General features: G+C 40.1%; 2 protein-coding genes across 2 annotated transcripts; both read left to right on the forward strand.

Annotated features, from left to right (window-relative positions):
- Positions 1-724: 724 nt before the first annotated feature.
- il21r.1 (interleukin 21 receptor, tandem duplicate 1) lies at positions 725-8,704 on the forward strand (the record flags this gene model as incomplete). Its single annotated transcript, XM_079276115.1, has 8 exons — positions 725-785; positions 1,060-1,165; positions 2,036-2,217; positions 2,630-2,766; positions 2,890-3,070; positions 3,276-3,354; positions 5,028-5,121; positions 7,970-8,704. The coding sequence occupies 8 exons, from the start codon at positions 725-727 to the stop codon at positions 8,702-8,704; spliced, it is 1,575 nt and encodes a 524-aa protein (XP_079132241.1).
- Positions 8,705-13,878: 5,174 nt separating this feature from the next.
- LOC306782672 (uncharacterized protein) lies at positions 13,879-17,759 on the forward strand (the record flags this gene model as incomplete). The annotated part of the gene is made up of 4 exons (XM_079276116.1): positions 13,879-13,948; positions 15,010-15,055; positions 16,512-16,596; positions 17,229-17,759. 4 exons carry the CDS (start codon positions 13,879-13,881, stop codon positions 17,757-17,759), a joined length of 732 nt encoding a protein of 243 aa, XP_079132242.1.
- Between the last annotated feature and the right edge of the window lie 1,159 nt (positions 17,760-18,918).

The following is an 18,918-nucleotide window of genomic DNA, read 5'->3' on the forward strand; positions in this document are numbered from 1 at the left end:
CAAGGAGTTGCGTTGTGATCGTTAATACATGTTGTGATATCTCAGTATGTATCTGTGTCATTCCCTCAGCTGAAAATGGATTCATCACTTCTCTTTTATTTGTCTTTCTTTATTTACTTGACGCAAATAGGATGACTTAATGATTTTCTTTTAGAAGATGTCAGTTTCCTGTTGACTTTCTTTGGTTCTCTGGTTAACTCTTGCATATTCATAGGAGCAGCGTGGATGTGGTGGGAAGGCACCGCACAGACACTGTTCAAAGGGTCTGAAACCACATCCTTAGTCACACCGCTGATGTCGATGATGCCTTCGCAGTCACGAACCCGAAACATTGTTCCACTGAACGCTCTCACGCAGACGTCAGTGCATCGGTGACTCTGTTAGCGCGTTGGCTGATTACGTGGCAGCATTTCAGATTGAAAGAAGGTAAGATGATCGATTCTTTATGTATTAAATATGAGAACAGAAACAATGTCCATGGAAAATGGAAAATGTTCGATTTTAATACGAGTGATGATGTTTATTTTAGATGTTGGAGCTGTTGTGAAGTTGAGAATTAATTTAGCAGCAAATTCCCATAGGAAGGCTGAATCTTTTCATTTTCTCTCAGTGTTTCATTTTTTTTTCTCTTACAAGAAGAACAATTTCCAACAAGTGTGTCTATATTTAGTTTCAGCTGCTGTAGTTGCTTCTAGCCAGCAGCTGATAACAGTGGGGCGTCCCCATGGCTCTCAGACCGGGGCTCCTGTTGTTGCTGTGGGACCTCACTTTGTATGTTCACGGCGGTAAGTTGGCTGATCTATTCACTGTCTTTTCTGGTCTGTTATGTATTTCTAAAGGCACTTCTCCACAGTAATGTACTCATTTTAAGATATGTTTTACTCGTGTGCATTGTTGTGTGATTGTCTTGACGCTTGTGGCCTCGGGCCAAGTTTCCCTTTGAAATGAAATGACTTCACTTCAGTCAGATTGGTTTGGTAAACAAATACAGTGAATTAATGTTAATGTTAAATATTTAAATGCAATTATAACTGACTGCACTTCTTTTTTCTGCTGCAGTCACGTCTTGCAATGTCTCCTGCACCACGGACTACACGGTTTCTCTGAACTGTTCCTGCTCAGACTCTGTGCCGACGTATTCCGGCCTCCTCACAGTCATGTGCAGGTACAAGCTGTCTGCAGTGTCGCCGTTAATACATATGCTTTATGTTGACGCATTACAGGAAGCGCCTTCATCATAGCCCATAACTTTTATTCAAACGTTCGTGCGTTAGCTGTTAACTTTCGGCCATCTTTTGAAAATGGGAGTTGCTTCAGAACAGTTGCTTTGATGTAATGGAAACCCTGCAGAGTGCTGAAGAAGAGATTTAATTGGTTGTCTTTATAGCACTTTCCTCACAGCGTTGCCCATCAGAATGATTTCAATACAAACATCCTTCAGTGGGGCCATGATGGCACATTTATCTCATGTTTTACTGTCATTGGTGGAAGGAGTAGACCCAATTCATATTGATGTTTGAGAGTTTAAAAAATGCAATAACCATCGACATGCTGCTGATTGTTACTTTTGAAAAATAAAGTCGCAAATACATCCTGGTGGACAAACTATGTAATGTAAAGTTCTATCGTGTCTTAATGCCGACACTGAACTACGGCACAGGCTAACCCCAATGAATTGTTTCAATGATACAATTAATATATGTCATTCATTTAATGACGATAACTGAGACAACAGTTCATTCAAATAATCAATTTGAACACATCTGTGGAAAATTATTACAATACATTTTTTTTACTATTTTCTGACTTTTTATTATTTCTTTGACAGATGGATAATTCAATAAAGTGAGAGAATAATGAGATAGATTGTTATTTTCCATAATGAAAAAAAAAAGAAAATGTTGTAGTGGTTGGTTGATTTTATTAGTCAGATTCTAGGAAAGAGCTTTTAGAAGCTCAATCGCATGGAAACCACAACCTCTGACATCACCGGGCATTATCGATAATATCACGCTGTTGTTTATCTGTTGTATAGTTATGAAGAACTTGCGGTGAATGGAAGCTGTGAAGTCAAACCCCCTCAGTCCTGGTGCGTAATGTATCCGGAGATGCTTGAAGAAGTTGCATTCCTTGAAACCATGTGCACCGCGACAGCCAGTGGACAGGGCGAGCAAGGGAATGCCAGTGTGTCACCCGAATGGGCACTGGGTGATGTGGGTAAGTTAAACTGATCATCACATCTTCATTTTCTGTATTCGTCATGTCTGCTGAACAGATAAGGAGGATAACACGGAAATGAAAAGAGGTCACGGAGCAATCACATCCCTTGTATTTTAGTACAATTAAAATGTGTCTAAAAATGATTAATACCATGTTATAACATGTTAACTTTCCCTCTTGTTGAATACAGCCATCACATTACTGTACAGTAAACCAGTTTCTGTTTGGTTTGAAAGTTCAGGAAAGTTCAGAGATGACAAGAATCGTACTGACAAACTTTCCCTGCAAACTTTACCCTCCAGATTAAGACAACAGCTAAAAATAAGGTTCAGCTGCCGCATATGCAGAGTATTTTTGGCATACACACATTTTCACTTTCATCATGTCCCCCCCTGGTCCACTTTCACAGTGAAACCTTCGCCTCCTGTCAATGTTCGTGTGACAAACACCGACGGTTTCTACAACATCACCTGGGACCACAGCAACGCAGCAGAAGATTGTCTCACATACAGGGTGCGCGTCAGAGACAACAACGGGTTTTCGAAGGTGATACGTGAGCAAAAACACCAAAACAAAATCAAGAGGCTGTTGCAGCTCATTAGTGTCAGTTGTCTCTGCTCACGACACCCATCCAAAGGTTTCCTTTTGCTTTTATTTCCTTCCTTACAGGATCCAGCTCTTTCCCTTTTTGCGACAGAGACGAAGGCTCTGTTAGACCATACCAATCTGCAACCACATGTCATCTACACTGTGGATGTTCAGGCCAAGATGTGTCCTGAGAATCCCTATCTCGGTCCATGGAGCGAGTGGAGTTCCGCTGCACGTTGGCGGATTAGAGGAACGTATGAAGGTAGAAGATCAGTGCACCTTCATGGAGCCATGAAATAATCAACTTTGGTTCTCATGCTAGTCACAGATGATATATTTTTGCTTGCGTGCTTTAAACCATCATACGAGTATGCGTTTCTGCATTGATCCTTCATATAAACGTTTCAGAAACAGGAATCATATCATTTCTGTCAGTAGATAATTGATACGTTATGTCTCCTTTACAGGAAGGAATGGACTTTGGTGGTACGTCACCCTGTCGGTCATTCTTGTCCTTGTTCTGTTGCTGGGTTATTTTAAAAAACCGTGAGTACTGAAAACACTTTCTTCAAGGTCTGACCCTGATCTGACCCTGTTCCTTTTCTGAGCTTTGAGTCTTGGGCTGTTGGTGCTGAGCTACCAGCAGAACCTTGATAACTTGTCAAAATGTCTCTCGATTAACAATTCTAAGTGGTCCACTTTTCCATAATTCTCAAAATACAGTCGGGTTTGCAACTTAATGCCATTTACCGCGCCGGCTCTAACGCCTTGTTCATTCGTTGTGAGCCTCGATGTTCATTCATTCGTTCTAGTTTTTCGGAGAAGCTTGTAGAAATGGATTTTTTTGGACTGAACCAACTATTATCATTATAAAAATAAAAGCAAATCATATTTAAAGGTTCAATTTAGAATTTAGAATGAATTGATTCGACATTCATTGCACAGAAACAGAACTTGGCAAAGCTTGAAAGCAAGCAAGCCGAGTCCTAAGGTCAGCAACGCTTTGTCTTCCAGTAAATGATTAGCAAAAGCTTCTCACTGCTTCGATCTACCCTTTCCTGGCATTACCTCCCACATATACAGAAACCACCGCTGCGCTGTACGTGCAGCGGCACTTTGCACTGAAATGTCTCGCAGACATAGGAAGTCATGCAGAGCATCAGTGTCAGAGCTGACACCTCACTTATTAACGGCACACAGTGACAAGAAAGAACACAAGCTCAGCTCAAGCGCCTGCACTATTGTCTGTCTGTTTGTGGTGCTGCTTGATTGTATCGCGTTATGCTTGCAGGCGTTTCTCAATATTTTCTCAACTATATCAACGAGGGTAGACAAATAACTAGAAACGCCTCAGTTCAACTGCACCACAAACTGCAGCCTCCAACATGACCATGAAGTTGAATCCCAGACATGCACGCATCGCGGCGGCTGCTAACCCTCCTCAGACGGGTGAACTGGGGACAGTTGCCTGTTTTGCGCATATGAATGAATGAATGAAATGTATTCATAGAGCGCTTTTCACAGACATAACATCACAAAGTGCTTAACAGAGCAGACATTTAAAAGCATAAAAAAACACAATGTGACCCTAGGGTCAATAAATTACATACACAGAGAAAAATAAAAAAATAAAATAAAAAATAAAATAAAAATGTAAAACATATTTTAAGAGCAGGTCTAGGACATGGGTTTTTACTCAAACGCCAGCCTAAACAGGTGGGTTTTGAGCTGGTTCTTAAAAGTATTCACAGTATCTGCGAGGCGTAGAGTTGCAGGCAGAGCATTCCAGAGCCTCGGGGCCACTGCCTCAAAGGCTCGGTCACCACGGCTCTTAAATCGTGTGCGTGGGACCGACAGAAGACCGAGCGTTTGCTCGATATACACTGCAGCTGCTGCTGAATGATTGATTTAACTTGTTTATGGTTCGCAGACTTGACCAATCAGATTTGACTCTGTAAATTCTCAATCGGGGACACCACTATTGGCACACACTCTTTTTCTTGCCAGTGGAGCCAAATGGGTGAACACTAACACTGCAAATTACATAATTGTAACGATGTGGAGTGACATACGTGGACAGTTTTGACCTGAATGAACTAAAAACGTTACTCCAAAGTTTAGTCGACTTCAGCTTTGTACTGTGGAACAATCGCCTCATCAAAAGTGAATTACAGATGTTGTGTTATTTTTGTTCTGAAGTCATTTCATGTTCGTTTCAGGTGGTGGCAGCAAAAACTCCAACGGATTTTATACATCCCCAAGGCAGAGGAGTTTTTCAAGCCCCTCGATCTCATCTATGGAGGGAACTTTAAGGTAAGAGAAAGCAAAACAAGCTTTGGGCTTTGTGTGTAATTTCCAAAGTACCCAGCAGGTGTTGCCCAAGCGGGGACTTTCAGCACATCTGGACCCCGCTCGGTGCTTTCCCTTGACTTCACATTTAAGGGCATTTATGATGTGAATGAGTCAGTGTGCAGGGGCTTCAAGAGGCTTTTCGTTTTTCATCTGTCTGACATGCTGTGGGTAGATATGCGTGTATGACAGCCCGACCTCTTCCACCCCAGTGGAAAATACCCCTGGTACAGATCTATCAGCGTCTTTGTGTCAGGCTTGAAAAAAAAAGCCTGTTTTTGTTCGACATGCTAATGTTTTTATGATTATCTTTTCCATCACCTTTTTTTTACATTTTCCCCTAATTTAAATTCTTCTTCCTATCGTTTGACAAACAGACTGATTGTTGTTTTCAATGAAACACACTCACTTTATTCATGTGTGCTAATTTAATGTCAAGGCTGATGGAGAGCAGACCATGTGTGTGTTCCTATACCCAAACTAACATACAAAATCCCAACTCGTGCTTTTCTAGCAATTCTAACCCACAATCCTTTGAGCAGCAGATATATGAGCAAGTCGTTTAAGGTGCCATGTTACGACGTAGTACAGTATGTCTCAATTGAATGCAAACCGCATGCAACAGTACATTCTTTCTAAGGACAGCTGCAGAATGTATTAAAAGTAAAAACAAGAAAATGAATGCGATTTGAACGTAATCTTGTCCTGGCCTTATGAGTGAAAAGGACATGGCCCTACAGTCACTTGTCACCATGTTCCATCTTATGATTGCTTTTAAGAGTTATGTCATGTTTAAATACTCTATCTATTAAAAACACAAATAGGCATCCTTACAATATCATCAGATGATCTGTATTCTGTTAAAAATATATCGGGATATATTGTTACTTCTGCGTGAAGCTCAAAAAACCCAACAGCTTGAGATCTGTGTGCAGTTACATATGATGGTCCTGCAGAGGGCGCTACTGCTGCAAATAACGCAGAGATCAGGAAGTACTGGAGAGAAAAGCAAAGAGTTGTGCTTTATTTAGCACCGCTTTCATTTTTCGCGATGCAGAATGTGCTAAACTGGGCTAAATGAGGAACATTTTGTGCTCTAATTAGATTCAATTAAAAATACTATGTCCCTCATGGGTCTTTGCAAGCTTATTTACGAACATAAAAAGACATAAATACATTTAAAATGTGATTTAATGAGATAATGTCTGTGGCACAAATGTCAGAAGGTGCACGTGAATTTTACCTCCTCTGTTCACAAGTCTTGTGACTTCTGGAAGAAAATGTAACTTGTTTCTATTTGTTTTGAATGCAAACGATGAAAACATATATTATGTGATGACATTAGTTTATTGAGGACATTTGTCAGGTCAATAAGACTTAATTCGTGGACTTTGGACTGCAATCTGCTCCAAAGGCGTTTACTTTTGGTAGAGAGTGCAGATGCTGCTCAACCTTTGTCAGAATTTTAACTAATCTCCATCTGTCATTAAACAATTTGCATGTGTTGATGACAGATCTGTGTTTAGTTCTAAATACGTTGAAATACTCCACAAGGCAATTTTCCACCAGTCCTCCATCATAAAGAGTGTTTTTTAAATGAAAGATGGTGATAGAGTGTTGATATTGCACTCTCAAATTCATCAAACTGGATTTTAATTTACTTAAATATTTTAGTTAATAACGTACATGCGGTTGCATGTACGTCATTTGTAAACATAGAATTTACATCATTCTAAATCTGGTGCGAAAGTAGGTGACAGTGTGAGAGTGAAACAACATGCCGGCAGTGTGTCGTGCTTTGTGACAGGCAAAGTAGAGTCCTTGTTACTCTCCACGCTGTTTCCTTGTACTTTATATCACATCTTCGGGATCACTGCAGCAGACTGTACCAGCTCTTTTTGAAAGCATTGTTCTAGTTTGACTGCGCTATCTCACTCTTGCGGCGCAGACTGCTTTCTCAGCAGATCAGACACAGTTCGGTGATGCTGAGCTCTGTACCTCAGGATGTGGTGGCCTTTGCATGAAGATACAGATTTAGGCTTATCTGGCCATCACCTTGCTGAATGGAGGCTATAAGCGACTGCAGACGGTTCACATTTCAGTAGCATGCAGCCATGCAGATTTGTGGAGAGATTTGTACAACATTACTTCTTAATTGAGCACGAAACATAAAAAGGGGCTGAATCCTTGCAGTCTGCTCACGTTTTATTTGACAGCTGGATTCTGAAAATCATCTTGTTTCATGCCTAAGATAGCAATGTATTCAATCCAAGGTTTAGAACCTTTTATTGTTATTCCAAAAATATATACAAGATATTAATTTGAACTGATGAACTCACTTCAGGCACCCCATGGAATACTTTCCTGTACAATCGTAGCTTAATGTTCTGATGGATCCTGCTGAAAATCACCACGTAATAATGTCTCACACTTCAAACAAGCAGTAATAGTGAGTAAAACATACTGAAAAGAAGATTAGACAATGAGTAGGTTATCTCCTTTGATGAGGTGTATAATAATGGCCAAAGTGTGAAAATGAAAAGTTATGGTTTTACTGGGAGTTGCGTGCTAGAACTAATCAGCCCAAGAGCCAGGCTAACAGTTCCTCCCTGCCTCCTGACTTCATGCTAAGCTAACCCTGCTGGCTCCGGCTTCATATTTACCGCACAGATATGAGAGTGGTTTTAATCGTAAATCGAACCCTCAGCAAGAATGTAAATAAGCAACTGTTCCTCAAAATATTTATTGGCCTGCGTTGCCATTTATTTCAGCTAATATTCCAGATTGATGTTTTCCACTTGTTCTGTTGCAGGAGTGGGTGAAGCCCGTATTCAGCGAGTACGATTACCTGAAGATCAACTCACATGCTCAGATGATGAGCGAGAAGCAGCACGACGTCCTTCAATGGAACAACGAGAAGCAATGCTACAGCGAGAACAACGAGATGAAACAGGGTGGTCAGTTCCTCCACACGCTGCAGCCTCACAGCAACTCGCTGCTGTTCTTCCAGGACGGTGGCAGTTCACAGGGCACCGGACACATCTCCATCCACACCGTGACTCTGTCTGGAGAACAGGAGTTTGAGGAGGAAGTCACATCACAGAGTTACCAAGAGGGAGAACGCTTTGGTTCATTTGAGGAAGGCAACAGAGAACATGCTGGTTATGATTTACAGGGACCTCATAGGCAAAGTGGGGCATTACCACAACATGAAAACCAAATATTGAATAACTTGTCAATGGAAAATATAGACTTTCAGCCACATGCCCAGCATAATGAACCAGAGAGGGTGTCACTCGACTCATTCTCCTCAAACGAGCAGTCAGAAGACGGCTACCCTCACGTGGACTTGGACACCATTGACAGTGGTTTTGGAGAGTGCGGCAGCCCTCGAGCCTCAGACTCAAACGCAGCAGAGGAGATGCACTCTGACTTATTTCACGAGCACAAAAGCTTGAACTCTAACTACGTCAAGCAGTGGATGATATGTAGCACGATCGAAGACGACTTCAGCAATCCTGAGACCGAACTCCATGAAACGCCGTGATTATCGCCGCTGATTCACTGACACAATCAGTAATCCTGTATATTCTGGTAATCTTGAAATGTTTTAGTTGTGCGCTTTGCACTTTGTAGATAATCAGGTTTCCTTGTTTTTGAAGCATTTGTTATTATGTTTGTTTGAGAGAGATTTGATTGGAGAGAGAGACAGCGATGACATTTATTGAGACTGGAGTGTGCCAAAATAACAATTATATTTGTTGTTGACTTACATGCATATCAGACCATCAGTTATTAATTGACGATTTGAAGACAGGAAAAAAGAATGTATTTATTCGTAGATCATAATAAAGCACTGGGAAGTCCATCATTGTTATTGGGACACTCCAGACTCTTATTACAAACATGGAGAGTCAGTAATCAGTAATGTCAGCGTGTGTGGATGCCTGAAACAAACTAAACTAAACAGCAGCCGTGTCAGCCGAGGAAGAGGAGGCATACATGTTCAGGTGGAGAGACTTTGTAGCTGGAACTCCACAGGCTCAGGTGTCGAAAGGTGTCGTCACGCTCTACAGACATGCAACATTGTGGTGTTCCCCAAGGTTCAATACTGGGGCCTCTTCTGTTCAACATCTACATGCTTCCACTAGCTCAGATTATGGAAAGCAACAAAGTGTGTTATCATAATTATGCAGACGACACACAAATCTACATAACTATGTCACCAGGGGACTATAATCCCATACAAGGGCTGGGTAACTGCATTGAACAAACCAACAACTGGATGTGCCAGAATTTTCTTCAATTAAACAAAGATAAAACAGAAGTAATTGTTTTTGGTACCAAGGACGAACAATTGAAAATCACCGCTCAGCTTCAGTCACTGATGTTAAAACCCACAAACCAAGCCAGAAATCTAGGTGTAGTTATGGATTCAGACCTCAACCTGAACAGCCATATCAAGACAATTACAAAATCAGCCTACTATCACCTGAAGAATATATCAAGGATGAGAGGACTTATGTCTCAACAGGATTTGGAAAAACTTGTCCACGCATTTATCTTCAGCAGACTGGACTACTGTAACGGTGTGTTTACAGGTCTCTGTAAAAAATCTGTCAGAAAGCTGCAGCTGATTCAGAACGCTGCAGCTCGAGTCCTCACTAAGACCAGGAGGGTGGATCACATCACCCCAGTTCTGATGTCTTTGCACTGGCTTCCTGTCCAACAAAGAATTGACTTTAAAATCCTACTGTTGGTTTACAAAGCACTGAATGGTTTAGGGCCAAAATACATCTCTGATCTGCTACTACCTTATGAACCATCCCGACCCCTCAGGTCGTCTGGGACCGGTCTACTTTCTGATCCCAGACTCAGAACTAAACATGGAGAAGCAGCGTTCAGTTTTTCTGCTCCACATATCTGGAACAAAGTCCCAGAAAGCTGCAGGTCTGCTGAGACCCTCAGCTCATTTAAAGCAAGATTGAAGACTTTTCTGTTTGCTGCTGCCTTTAATTGAACCACATTCAGTTAATATATCAATCAATTTCCTGCATTTCTGCATTTTACTACTGTATTTTATTTCTTACACTGTTCTTAATTGCTGTTAAATCTCCTTTTATTTTGCCTATGTTTTGATGCTTTTAATGGTTTTAAAAGGACTGCACAATATGTCGCCATTTCCTCCGGGACCGAGTTCGTGCAAGGCGTACACTATAAAACGCAGATCGGCAGAGATCTTTTCCAGACGTGGTTTGTGTGCGAGTGATTGCAGAATTGCGGCAGTGTATGGTTGATTGCGTGCAGCGCAATGTCTCAGGGAGACATCTATTCAAATTTAGAAAGTGCACAAAATATCGCCATTTCCTCCGGGACCGAGTTCGTGCAAGGCGTACACTATAAAAAGCAGATCGGCAGAGATCTTTTCCAGACGTGGTTTGTGTGCGAGTAATTGCAGAATTGCGGCAGTGTATGGTTGATTGCGTGCAGCGTAATGTCTCAGGGAGACATCAATTATTGTTTCAATGTATGTTTTAAATCTCCTTTACTTTTTACTACTGAATTTTATTTCTTACACTGTTTCTTTAATTGTTTTTAAATCTCCTTTTCTTTTGCCTTATGTTTTGATGCTTTTAATGGTTTTATGTGAAGCACTTTGAATTACCTTGTTGTTGAAATGTGCAATACAAATAAACTTGCCTTGCCTTGCCTTGCCTTGCATTGCCTTGCCTTACCAAGGGATGAACATGCTGCCTTGATTCGTACTGCTGGAGGATCATTTTTTTTCTGTTGTTATTTTTGTCACTGTATGTACAGATTCATATTCTCATGGTCATGCACGCGTCATTGGCTTGTACTGTAGCACCGGCATGCATGCTACCTTATCAAGATGTCAGATAATGTCTGTTTTCCTAGCGCATGCATTTTCTCAGTAACCGCTGTAACCGTCCATCCTGTTGCAACTTTAACGTCAGTAAGAAGAGCGTACTTTGAGGAAATTGTTATCATCTGTACAATAAAATTTGTATTCATTAAGAAAACAATTACTTCTATTAGCCTACGCCAATCAGTAGTTATTTAATAAAAACGATTCGTTTTTTTGACCTTTTGAATAGAATCTAAGTTAACATAAAGCGTAAGTAACCAGGAAATAGCCTGCTGGTGCCAAAATCTGCACATATAGCATTCTGCACAGTGAAGGTCAAACATCCAAGTGACGTAACTTAAGCGGTTATATAAAAAACAAATTAAATTGAATAGTCAGCACTCAGAAACTTGAAAGACATTTTATTTGCGAGACTTGTGACGTGACTTTGAGTTGCCGCACAAGACTTAAAACAGCTGCAGCTGCTACGTTTTTGTTATTTTGTGGTTTTAGCATATCAACAATGAAGAAATTGCAGCTTGCAAGGGTCCCACCAAATCATTCCTCGACCTGTTCATGTTACCCTGAGCGAACTCCAGATAGTGAGTTCCAGATGTCCTCTTGTTTTGTCCTTGACCCAAATATGTTGCTATTTGATGGACCCACACATGTCCGCATGTTGCAATGGTATCTAACCTTTTAGGACATATTAAGTTTAGGGAGTTCCATTGGCATACATTATACAAAACCTGACATACAGAACAATATTATTGTAACCTTTATTTCAGGTAGTCACTTTGAGATGAAGATCTCTTTTGAGCGAGATCTGAGTCCTGCAGGAGAAATAAGAATAGACGAAACACAGCCAGTCACGCATACTCACATACAAACCGCATCAGCAACAGTTACTGGTTGCTCTGAGAGGGTCCAAATTACAAGTTTCAATTCACCCAATGGGATGAGAGTCTTCCCAAGGATTTGTCCGAGAGGTAATTGGAACAGGCCTGAGATCTGGTCCGGTTTTCAAGGTGAGAAGATGTGAATAGAAGACATTTGTGGACACAAATGACAGCGACCCCTTCTTGTTGCAAGTGGAGACCAGCCTACTTTTGTCATATAGATAACTACACTTTTGGTTGCGAGTCTAGACTCACTGTAGGAACTGTGAGAAGTGCTTTTTCTGCTGAACTAAGTGCACCCCTTTGTACACATGGGCTGATCAGATCAGAAATATAGCTTTGGGCAAAACCATGTATTGTTGTAAGTGATTGCTAGAATTTTGAAATGTATTCTGGACTCAATGGCAAGCCAATGAAGGGATGCTTAACATGGAATATTCTCGAGCAGCATTTTGGACTAATTGTAGACGATTTAGTGCTTTTCTGCTGAATGACAAATATTGATTTATGGTAACACAGATGGGATGAAATGAAGGTGTTAATATTATTCTCCAGGCCGACAGAAAGGGGTTGATTTTGCTTCCCAACTGATAATAACAGGATTGAATAACACCTTGTGCTGTCAAAGGTTACTTTCGGGTTGGATGGAGCAAATCGAATTATCGCAGCCTCATCCTTTTTCAGCTGGAGAAAGTTACAGAGACGTCCAACACTTGGTGTCATCAAGCTTTTAGGACGATCAAACTACAAGAATCAGTAGGATTGACAGAAAGTTATAGTTGTGCATCATCTGTGGAAAACTGAAACTGTATATTGTGTCTACTGATAATGCTAATAATTGTTTCTTGTGTATAATCTATAAAGCACGTTGGGTATGAAATGCGCTTGCCTTCTTTGCATAGTATTAGTCCAGTGGTTATTTCGGAGAGAACATGACTCTTCGTTTATTTCCTTTTTAGTGTAAATGTTCAGTTGGGTTTTCATGTTGATCGTGATGTTTACTTGTTCTTCCTTCTGTCTGTGTGGTCAGCATATGTAGACAGATGACACATTAAAGGAATAAACTGATAAGGGGTCACTGAGTGGTTTGATGATGAGTATACAAGGATGAGTATACAAGGATGTGAATCACGTGTTATGCACTTCAGTCACCAGATCTCGACCCCGCTGAACACCCAATGGGAGATTTTGAGGAAATGTGTTAGACGCCGCTCTTCACCACCATCATCAAAACCCCAAATGAGGAAATACCTTTTGGAAGAACGGTGTTTATCCCTCCAGTAAAGAAGAGGAAGCCAGGCTCTTTTGGCCTTGATCTCAATAATACATGTTTGTGACAAAGTTGATTCTTAAAATCCTTCAATTACAACTTAAACATGATTAAAAACAGTACAGCAAAACATATTACCAATAGTAACAAGGCAGGACACACATTTAAATGATATTAATCACAAAGGCAACGCTTCACTCTAGAGTGCATCAAATAGAAGAGAAACAGAATTATCTTCAGTCCTAAATTGTTTTGCTGGCACTCTGAGAAAAAGAGCTGGTTCCAAAAAACCAAATCAAACAAGTACAAGAAAAAAATACTTTGACGAATAAGGTCTGACTTCCTGTGATGTAACCAGTGATAAGTTAAACCTCAGTTCCATCTCTCATTCACTGTCTGAGACATCAACAGCACCAGGAGAGCCCCTGAGGTAATAGAACTTTCCCATTCACATAATAACACACATGGCAACTAATGATTTTCTTGTCTTTTTTCAAATAATGTAAACTTCATGTATATAGCTTTATTTCTGATTGTGTTGTGTGCGTATCGTAAGTGTATATTATAGAAAGATAAATCCATGTTGGCCTAGACTGGAATGATAAATGTCCAGTATTACACAAGCGGTAGATATAATACAAATGTTTTATCCATGTCCACAGTGCGATACTCATATCCATGGAGTCATGAAGGGTCTGCAGCTCCTATTCGTGTGTTGTTGCTCCAGCATCCTGGCAGTGACCAGCTGCATCCGAGGTACAGCTCACTTGACACGCAGACGTTTTGCTCTGAACTTCTTCTGTGGGGAATTCTTTAATAAGGCACGTTGTTCACGTTGTTCACGTGGTCAAATGATTTCCTCTGTATGAATAATTGTGCCCACAGTAGGAGGTTCAAGGGAAATGTCAAACTATGGAAATGTCAAGCAGAAATTCACGTTATCTCATCTGTCTGTGATTAACATTTGAGTAAAGTTTTGATTACACCAGTGGTGGAAAGTAACAAAGTACATTTACGGGACAATTTTGAGGTACTTTGCCTGAGCTAAGTTATTTAACATAATATCTATATTACAATAAGAGAAATATTGTACTTTTTACTCCACTACATTGATCTGACAGCTGAAGTTGCTGGTTACTTTACTGATTTTACTTTAAAGAGCATATACGTTTATAAAATGCTACACATTGTTAGAGATCAAACCAGAGGCTCCAACCTTTTTGGCTTGTGACAGCTTTGAAAAGCAGTGTGTTGATGGGACCCCCTGTCAAATTTCAGATCTCTGTGAGTTGTTTAATTTAACTTAACTAATAACTGCTCAGGGCGCAAAGAGGTAAAATCATTCAGTCTTTTTTTTTTGTGTAGCACAACTATGCTTTTTGTTTCGTCCCATCCCTCGAATCATTTGACTGCCCCTCAGATGTTTCTTGTGATCTTGCGGAGGGTGCCAGATCCCTATCTTGGGAACCACCAGATTAAACTACCTGACTGTATACAATTAGTTAAAACTAGCTCCACCATAACCAGCTACAGCAGTAAAATGACACTTAAATATCTGTAAATATCTAATAATATAACTTATTTTTGCCTGAGTTAAGGATCTAAATACTTCTTCCACCCCCGGATCATTCTGTCTTTGAGTAAATCTATTTAAATATGTTGTATTGCCGTTGTTTTATAAATCTCTTAAATTGTGTCAACATGTATGACAATAATCCTTTCCTCCCACTTCCATACTGTAGTTGAAGGATTTTCATGTGTGAGTGCCTATTGGGACACGGTTACTTGCATCTTGAACATCACTGGTAATCCCGTAGGACAGTCCAACACCACCTACAGCCTGAAATTCATTGAATCTGAAGGGTAAGTTCATTTCTTGCATGATATGAATGAATGAAAATGTTAATTTCTTCTTTTAGAAATGAATGTTTTTGTCTGTGCCACACAAACAAATGGTAATTTTCTGTTATTGTGTTTTTAATTTAGGGAGGTCTTTTCCTGTCCACTCGTGGCGATGAATCACAGTTACAGCTGTGTCTGCAATTTTACGAAAAACGGGATTCTAGGCGATGTTTTTTATGACATAAAGCTTTGTCATGAATCTGCCTGTCATAATGTAGCAACTGATTTTACACCACGAGACAACCGTAAGCATGCATTCGTTGTTATCGGTAACTGATGAAGTGCGTGGCTGAGTGGCTTCCATGTGTGTTGATGTCTGTGTTGGTTTGCATGCATGTATGCAGACGTGTGTGCATCATTCTGTACCTATCAAATCACACATTTGAAGAAACTAGGACATTTCCAAAGTACAGTACATTTATTAATCAGGAGAGATACTGAACAGCAAACTAGGTTAAGCTTTTGCAAAATGTGCTGTTTGTATTGGAAAGGATTTTCACATCTGTTGATGCTTTGATACATTTTTGTGATCAGTTCAGCTGGAACCACCGCATCAACCTGAAATTCAAGAAACACCAGTGACCGTCAACATCACTTGGAAAAGTGGGTATGAAGACCACACGTACCTCAAAGGTGTCCTTCACTACGAACTCTTACTTCAAACATCTCAAAGCACTGAGACCAAAGTACGATCCACTCTCTTGAATCAATATCCATACTTTGAATCAACATGTTTTGCCACAATAAGATCGAACAATAATCGTTTGTTTGATTGTTTCAACTTTTCCTCAGACTCTCCAATCACTCGGGAGCTCTGAATGGATTCCAAGGTCAGAACTTAAACCACATACTCCATATTGCATTAAAGTGAGATCGATACCAAATCAACAACATTATAGTGGAACTTGGAGTAAATGGAGTCCATCGACATGCTGGAAAAATAAAGCAGGAGAAGGTAAATGCCACTGTTTCTTCTTTAGTACTATAGGCTTCATGGCACTGACTGACAATAATGCACACTGACAGCATGCAAATGTTAGGATATACATGAAGTCAGCTTTTGTGCAGTGTGAGTTGTTGTACCTTTGTGTCATAAAGATATCACTGATAATTCAAAAAACACCTAATATAATTTGTGTCATCTCTGCAGTATGACTCACAAGTTCTGTCTTATTTCACAACACTTTCTCAGAAGAAGAAGAAGATAATACGTTAGTCATTTTGATGAAATCTCTGGGCCCAGTGTGTGTGGCTGTTGGAGTCATGCTGTTTTTACTCTACCGTCCTGCTGTAAGGTAATTCATCTGTGTTTGGAAATGTTGGTCAAAGGGTACATTTAAGATTATCATAATCAACATAATCTGCTCCGAATAAGCAAAAGTATGACGAGTAAAATGTGAATTGATTTGTACTACAGAATGAAGATAAAAACTCTGTCCCACACACCAACGCCAGCCCCTTTCTTCCAACCTCTATTTCAACAACATGGAGGCAATCTCCAGGTGAGGTGGCGATGTCCTCTTGTGCTCTCTCTCGCTGTCTTGTTGTGTTATTTATTTCATGCAAAGTGCAAAAGAAAGCAAAACAACATAAGTAACTAGAAAGGTGCACTCAGTGGAGTGTGGATCTCCGCCAGTGTCCGCAACGACCACTGCTGTAAAGTTTGGTGAAATGACTCCAACCAGCGCTGTAAAGCATCGTCAAACACACTTCATTCTAACTCAAAAACAAGCTGAGATGTATGCAAGCAATCGTCTCAAAGTCATTGTATAATGCATTTCATACAATGTTGCTAAAAACAAATTTAAACTCACCAAGCTGTCTGCCCGATTAGCAGCAGCTGATTTGTGGGGAGGTACAGCGGTGTGTGTACTCGTAGTTCCTTTAGCGGTTAGCGGTTAGCCAAACACACCGTTCAAAACACTAAAAGTGGGCAAAAGTTTTGAACCAAAATTAAAATTTGACCACGATAAAACGTCAGTCGGGATCATTAGGACTCATCCTCTGTGCTGAAATGATCCAATTTATCAAAGGTGAATAACACAGTAGTAGTTAGTTTTAGCATATGAGCGTATGTTGTGTGCAACATGTGCTACAGTGAATGTAATCTATTTCATTGCTTCTGAATTTGCAGGAATGGCTTTCACCTCACGGCAAATTTGTGTTAACATACAAAACTGAGGAGATCTTGACAACCGATGCTGTGATTGTTGTGCCGAAACCCGTTACAAAGGACACAGAGGAGAACCAGGTCTTCTACAACCCGACAGTACAGCTGGCCTTAACTCAATGTCACACCTCCTATGTAGGCTTACCCGCGATTCATGAGGCCTCCCTGCCTTCAGCTATGGTTTCTCCAGGGGAATCTTCTTACACCCAGCTCCCTTGCTCTGTCTGGGGTGTTGGCATTGAAGAGGTAGAAGTTGTCTCCACTCTGCCTGAAGATTTCTTCAACATCAACAGTGTAGATTCTGGCTGCAGCTTTTTGGATCCGACCCAAAGCCCAGAGTGCAGTTTACCAAACAGTCCTGTTGATGACACCCCACCACCATGTTTCTGTAATGATTACTGCATTCTCAACAAAACAGCGGGAGGATTTGTTCCTGTTTTTGTGTCCAAAGGAAGCAGCCTAAATGTTCCATCTGATTCCCTGCAAGAGGATTAAGAAATGTTCCTGTCAGTTGGTTTGGAGGAATTGAAATGTACTTATCACAATGAATGTATATTGCATTGCAGGGAATGGTCCTAAGCAGGCATGCAATTCTCACGTACTGTATGTTATGTGTTCCACTTTGTATTTAGTCAATGCGGGTTTCGTGTGTTTTTATGGCTTGATTTCCCTGCAATGAACCATTCCAATGTACCTAACTATGTCTCTTTCCATGTAGCAAACATAAACACGGCTTCAGCATTGGCTAACTTGCCTGTGTTATGTGGATGTGTGTGATTTTCCCATCACCTTTCTATGATTTTTTTGATGCATAACTGAACATTTTCTATTTGCCGTGTTTGTACTTTGCCTTTACCTTTAATGAACATAAACTACACACACATTGAAAACTAGAAGTAACAGTAAAATGCTGCCTCTGCAATACACCGGCAATACACCGGTATTAATCTAATAATGACATATGTGATAATATGTCAGTCACAGGAGATGGTTTTTAAGAATGAGTACTTTTACCTGTAATTAACTATTATTACATTATGATAATACTATTTTTACTTAAGTAAAGGATCTGATTACTTCTTCCACCACTGCTAGTAAAAGGTATTTGAGGTAATTTTCTTTTTTAATTAATTGTATTTTTTTTTACTTTTAATTTATCTATAGTATTGTTCATTTTATTTATTGTATTATTATTATTATTATTATTATTAGCAGTAGTATTATTATTAGTAGTAGTTGTAGTATTATTATATTTTGCCTGATGTGATGCCTCTTATTATCCCTATGATTCTTAGAAAAACAACAACAGTTGAAGTTGAGGTTTCGTATTTAAATTAATTGTAATATTTGCTACTGTTTCTTTATTCAAGGTACTTTTCGCTAATGTGAAATTAGTATTTTATGTTTCATAAGATGGGTCTGCTAAGTATTGTTATTGTTAAATTCGCTTCTTAGAAAAATGAAATGCACCAAAACCTCTGCAACAATCCAGTAGTTGGCGGTAGTGCGGCTTTTACCCCCATAAAAACACAGCAGAGAAAGAAGACCCGGGACCCGCTTAAACCTCAAACAGCATGGGTGGAACGAAAGGTGGCAGAAGCAACGGAAGGAAGGCAGAATGGGACGGTGGTTTTACCGAGTTCAGAGGAAAGTG

Source organism: Melanostigma gelatinosum (genome assembly GCF_949748355.1).
Source record: "Melanostigma gelatinosum genome assembly, chromosome: 9".
In the NCBI taxonomy this organism is placed as follows: domain Eukaryota; kingdom Metazoa; phylum Chordata; class Actinopteri; order Perciformes; family Zoarcidae; genus Melanostigma; species Melanostigma gelatinosum.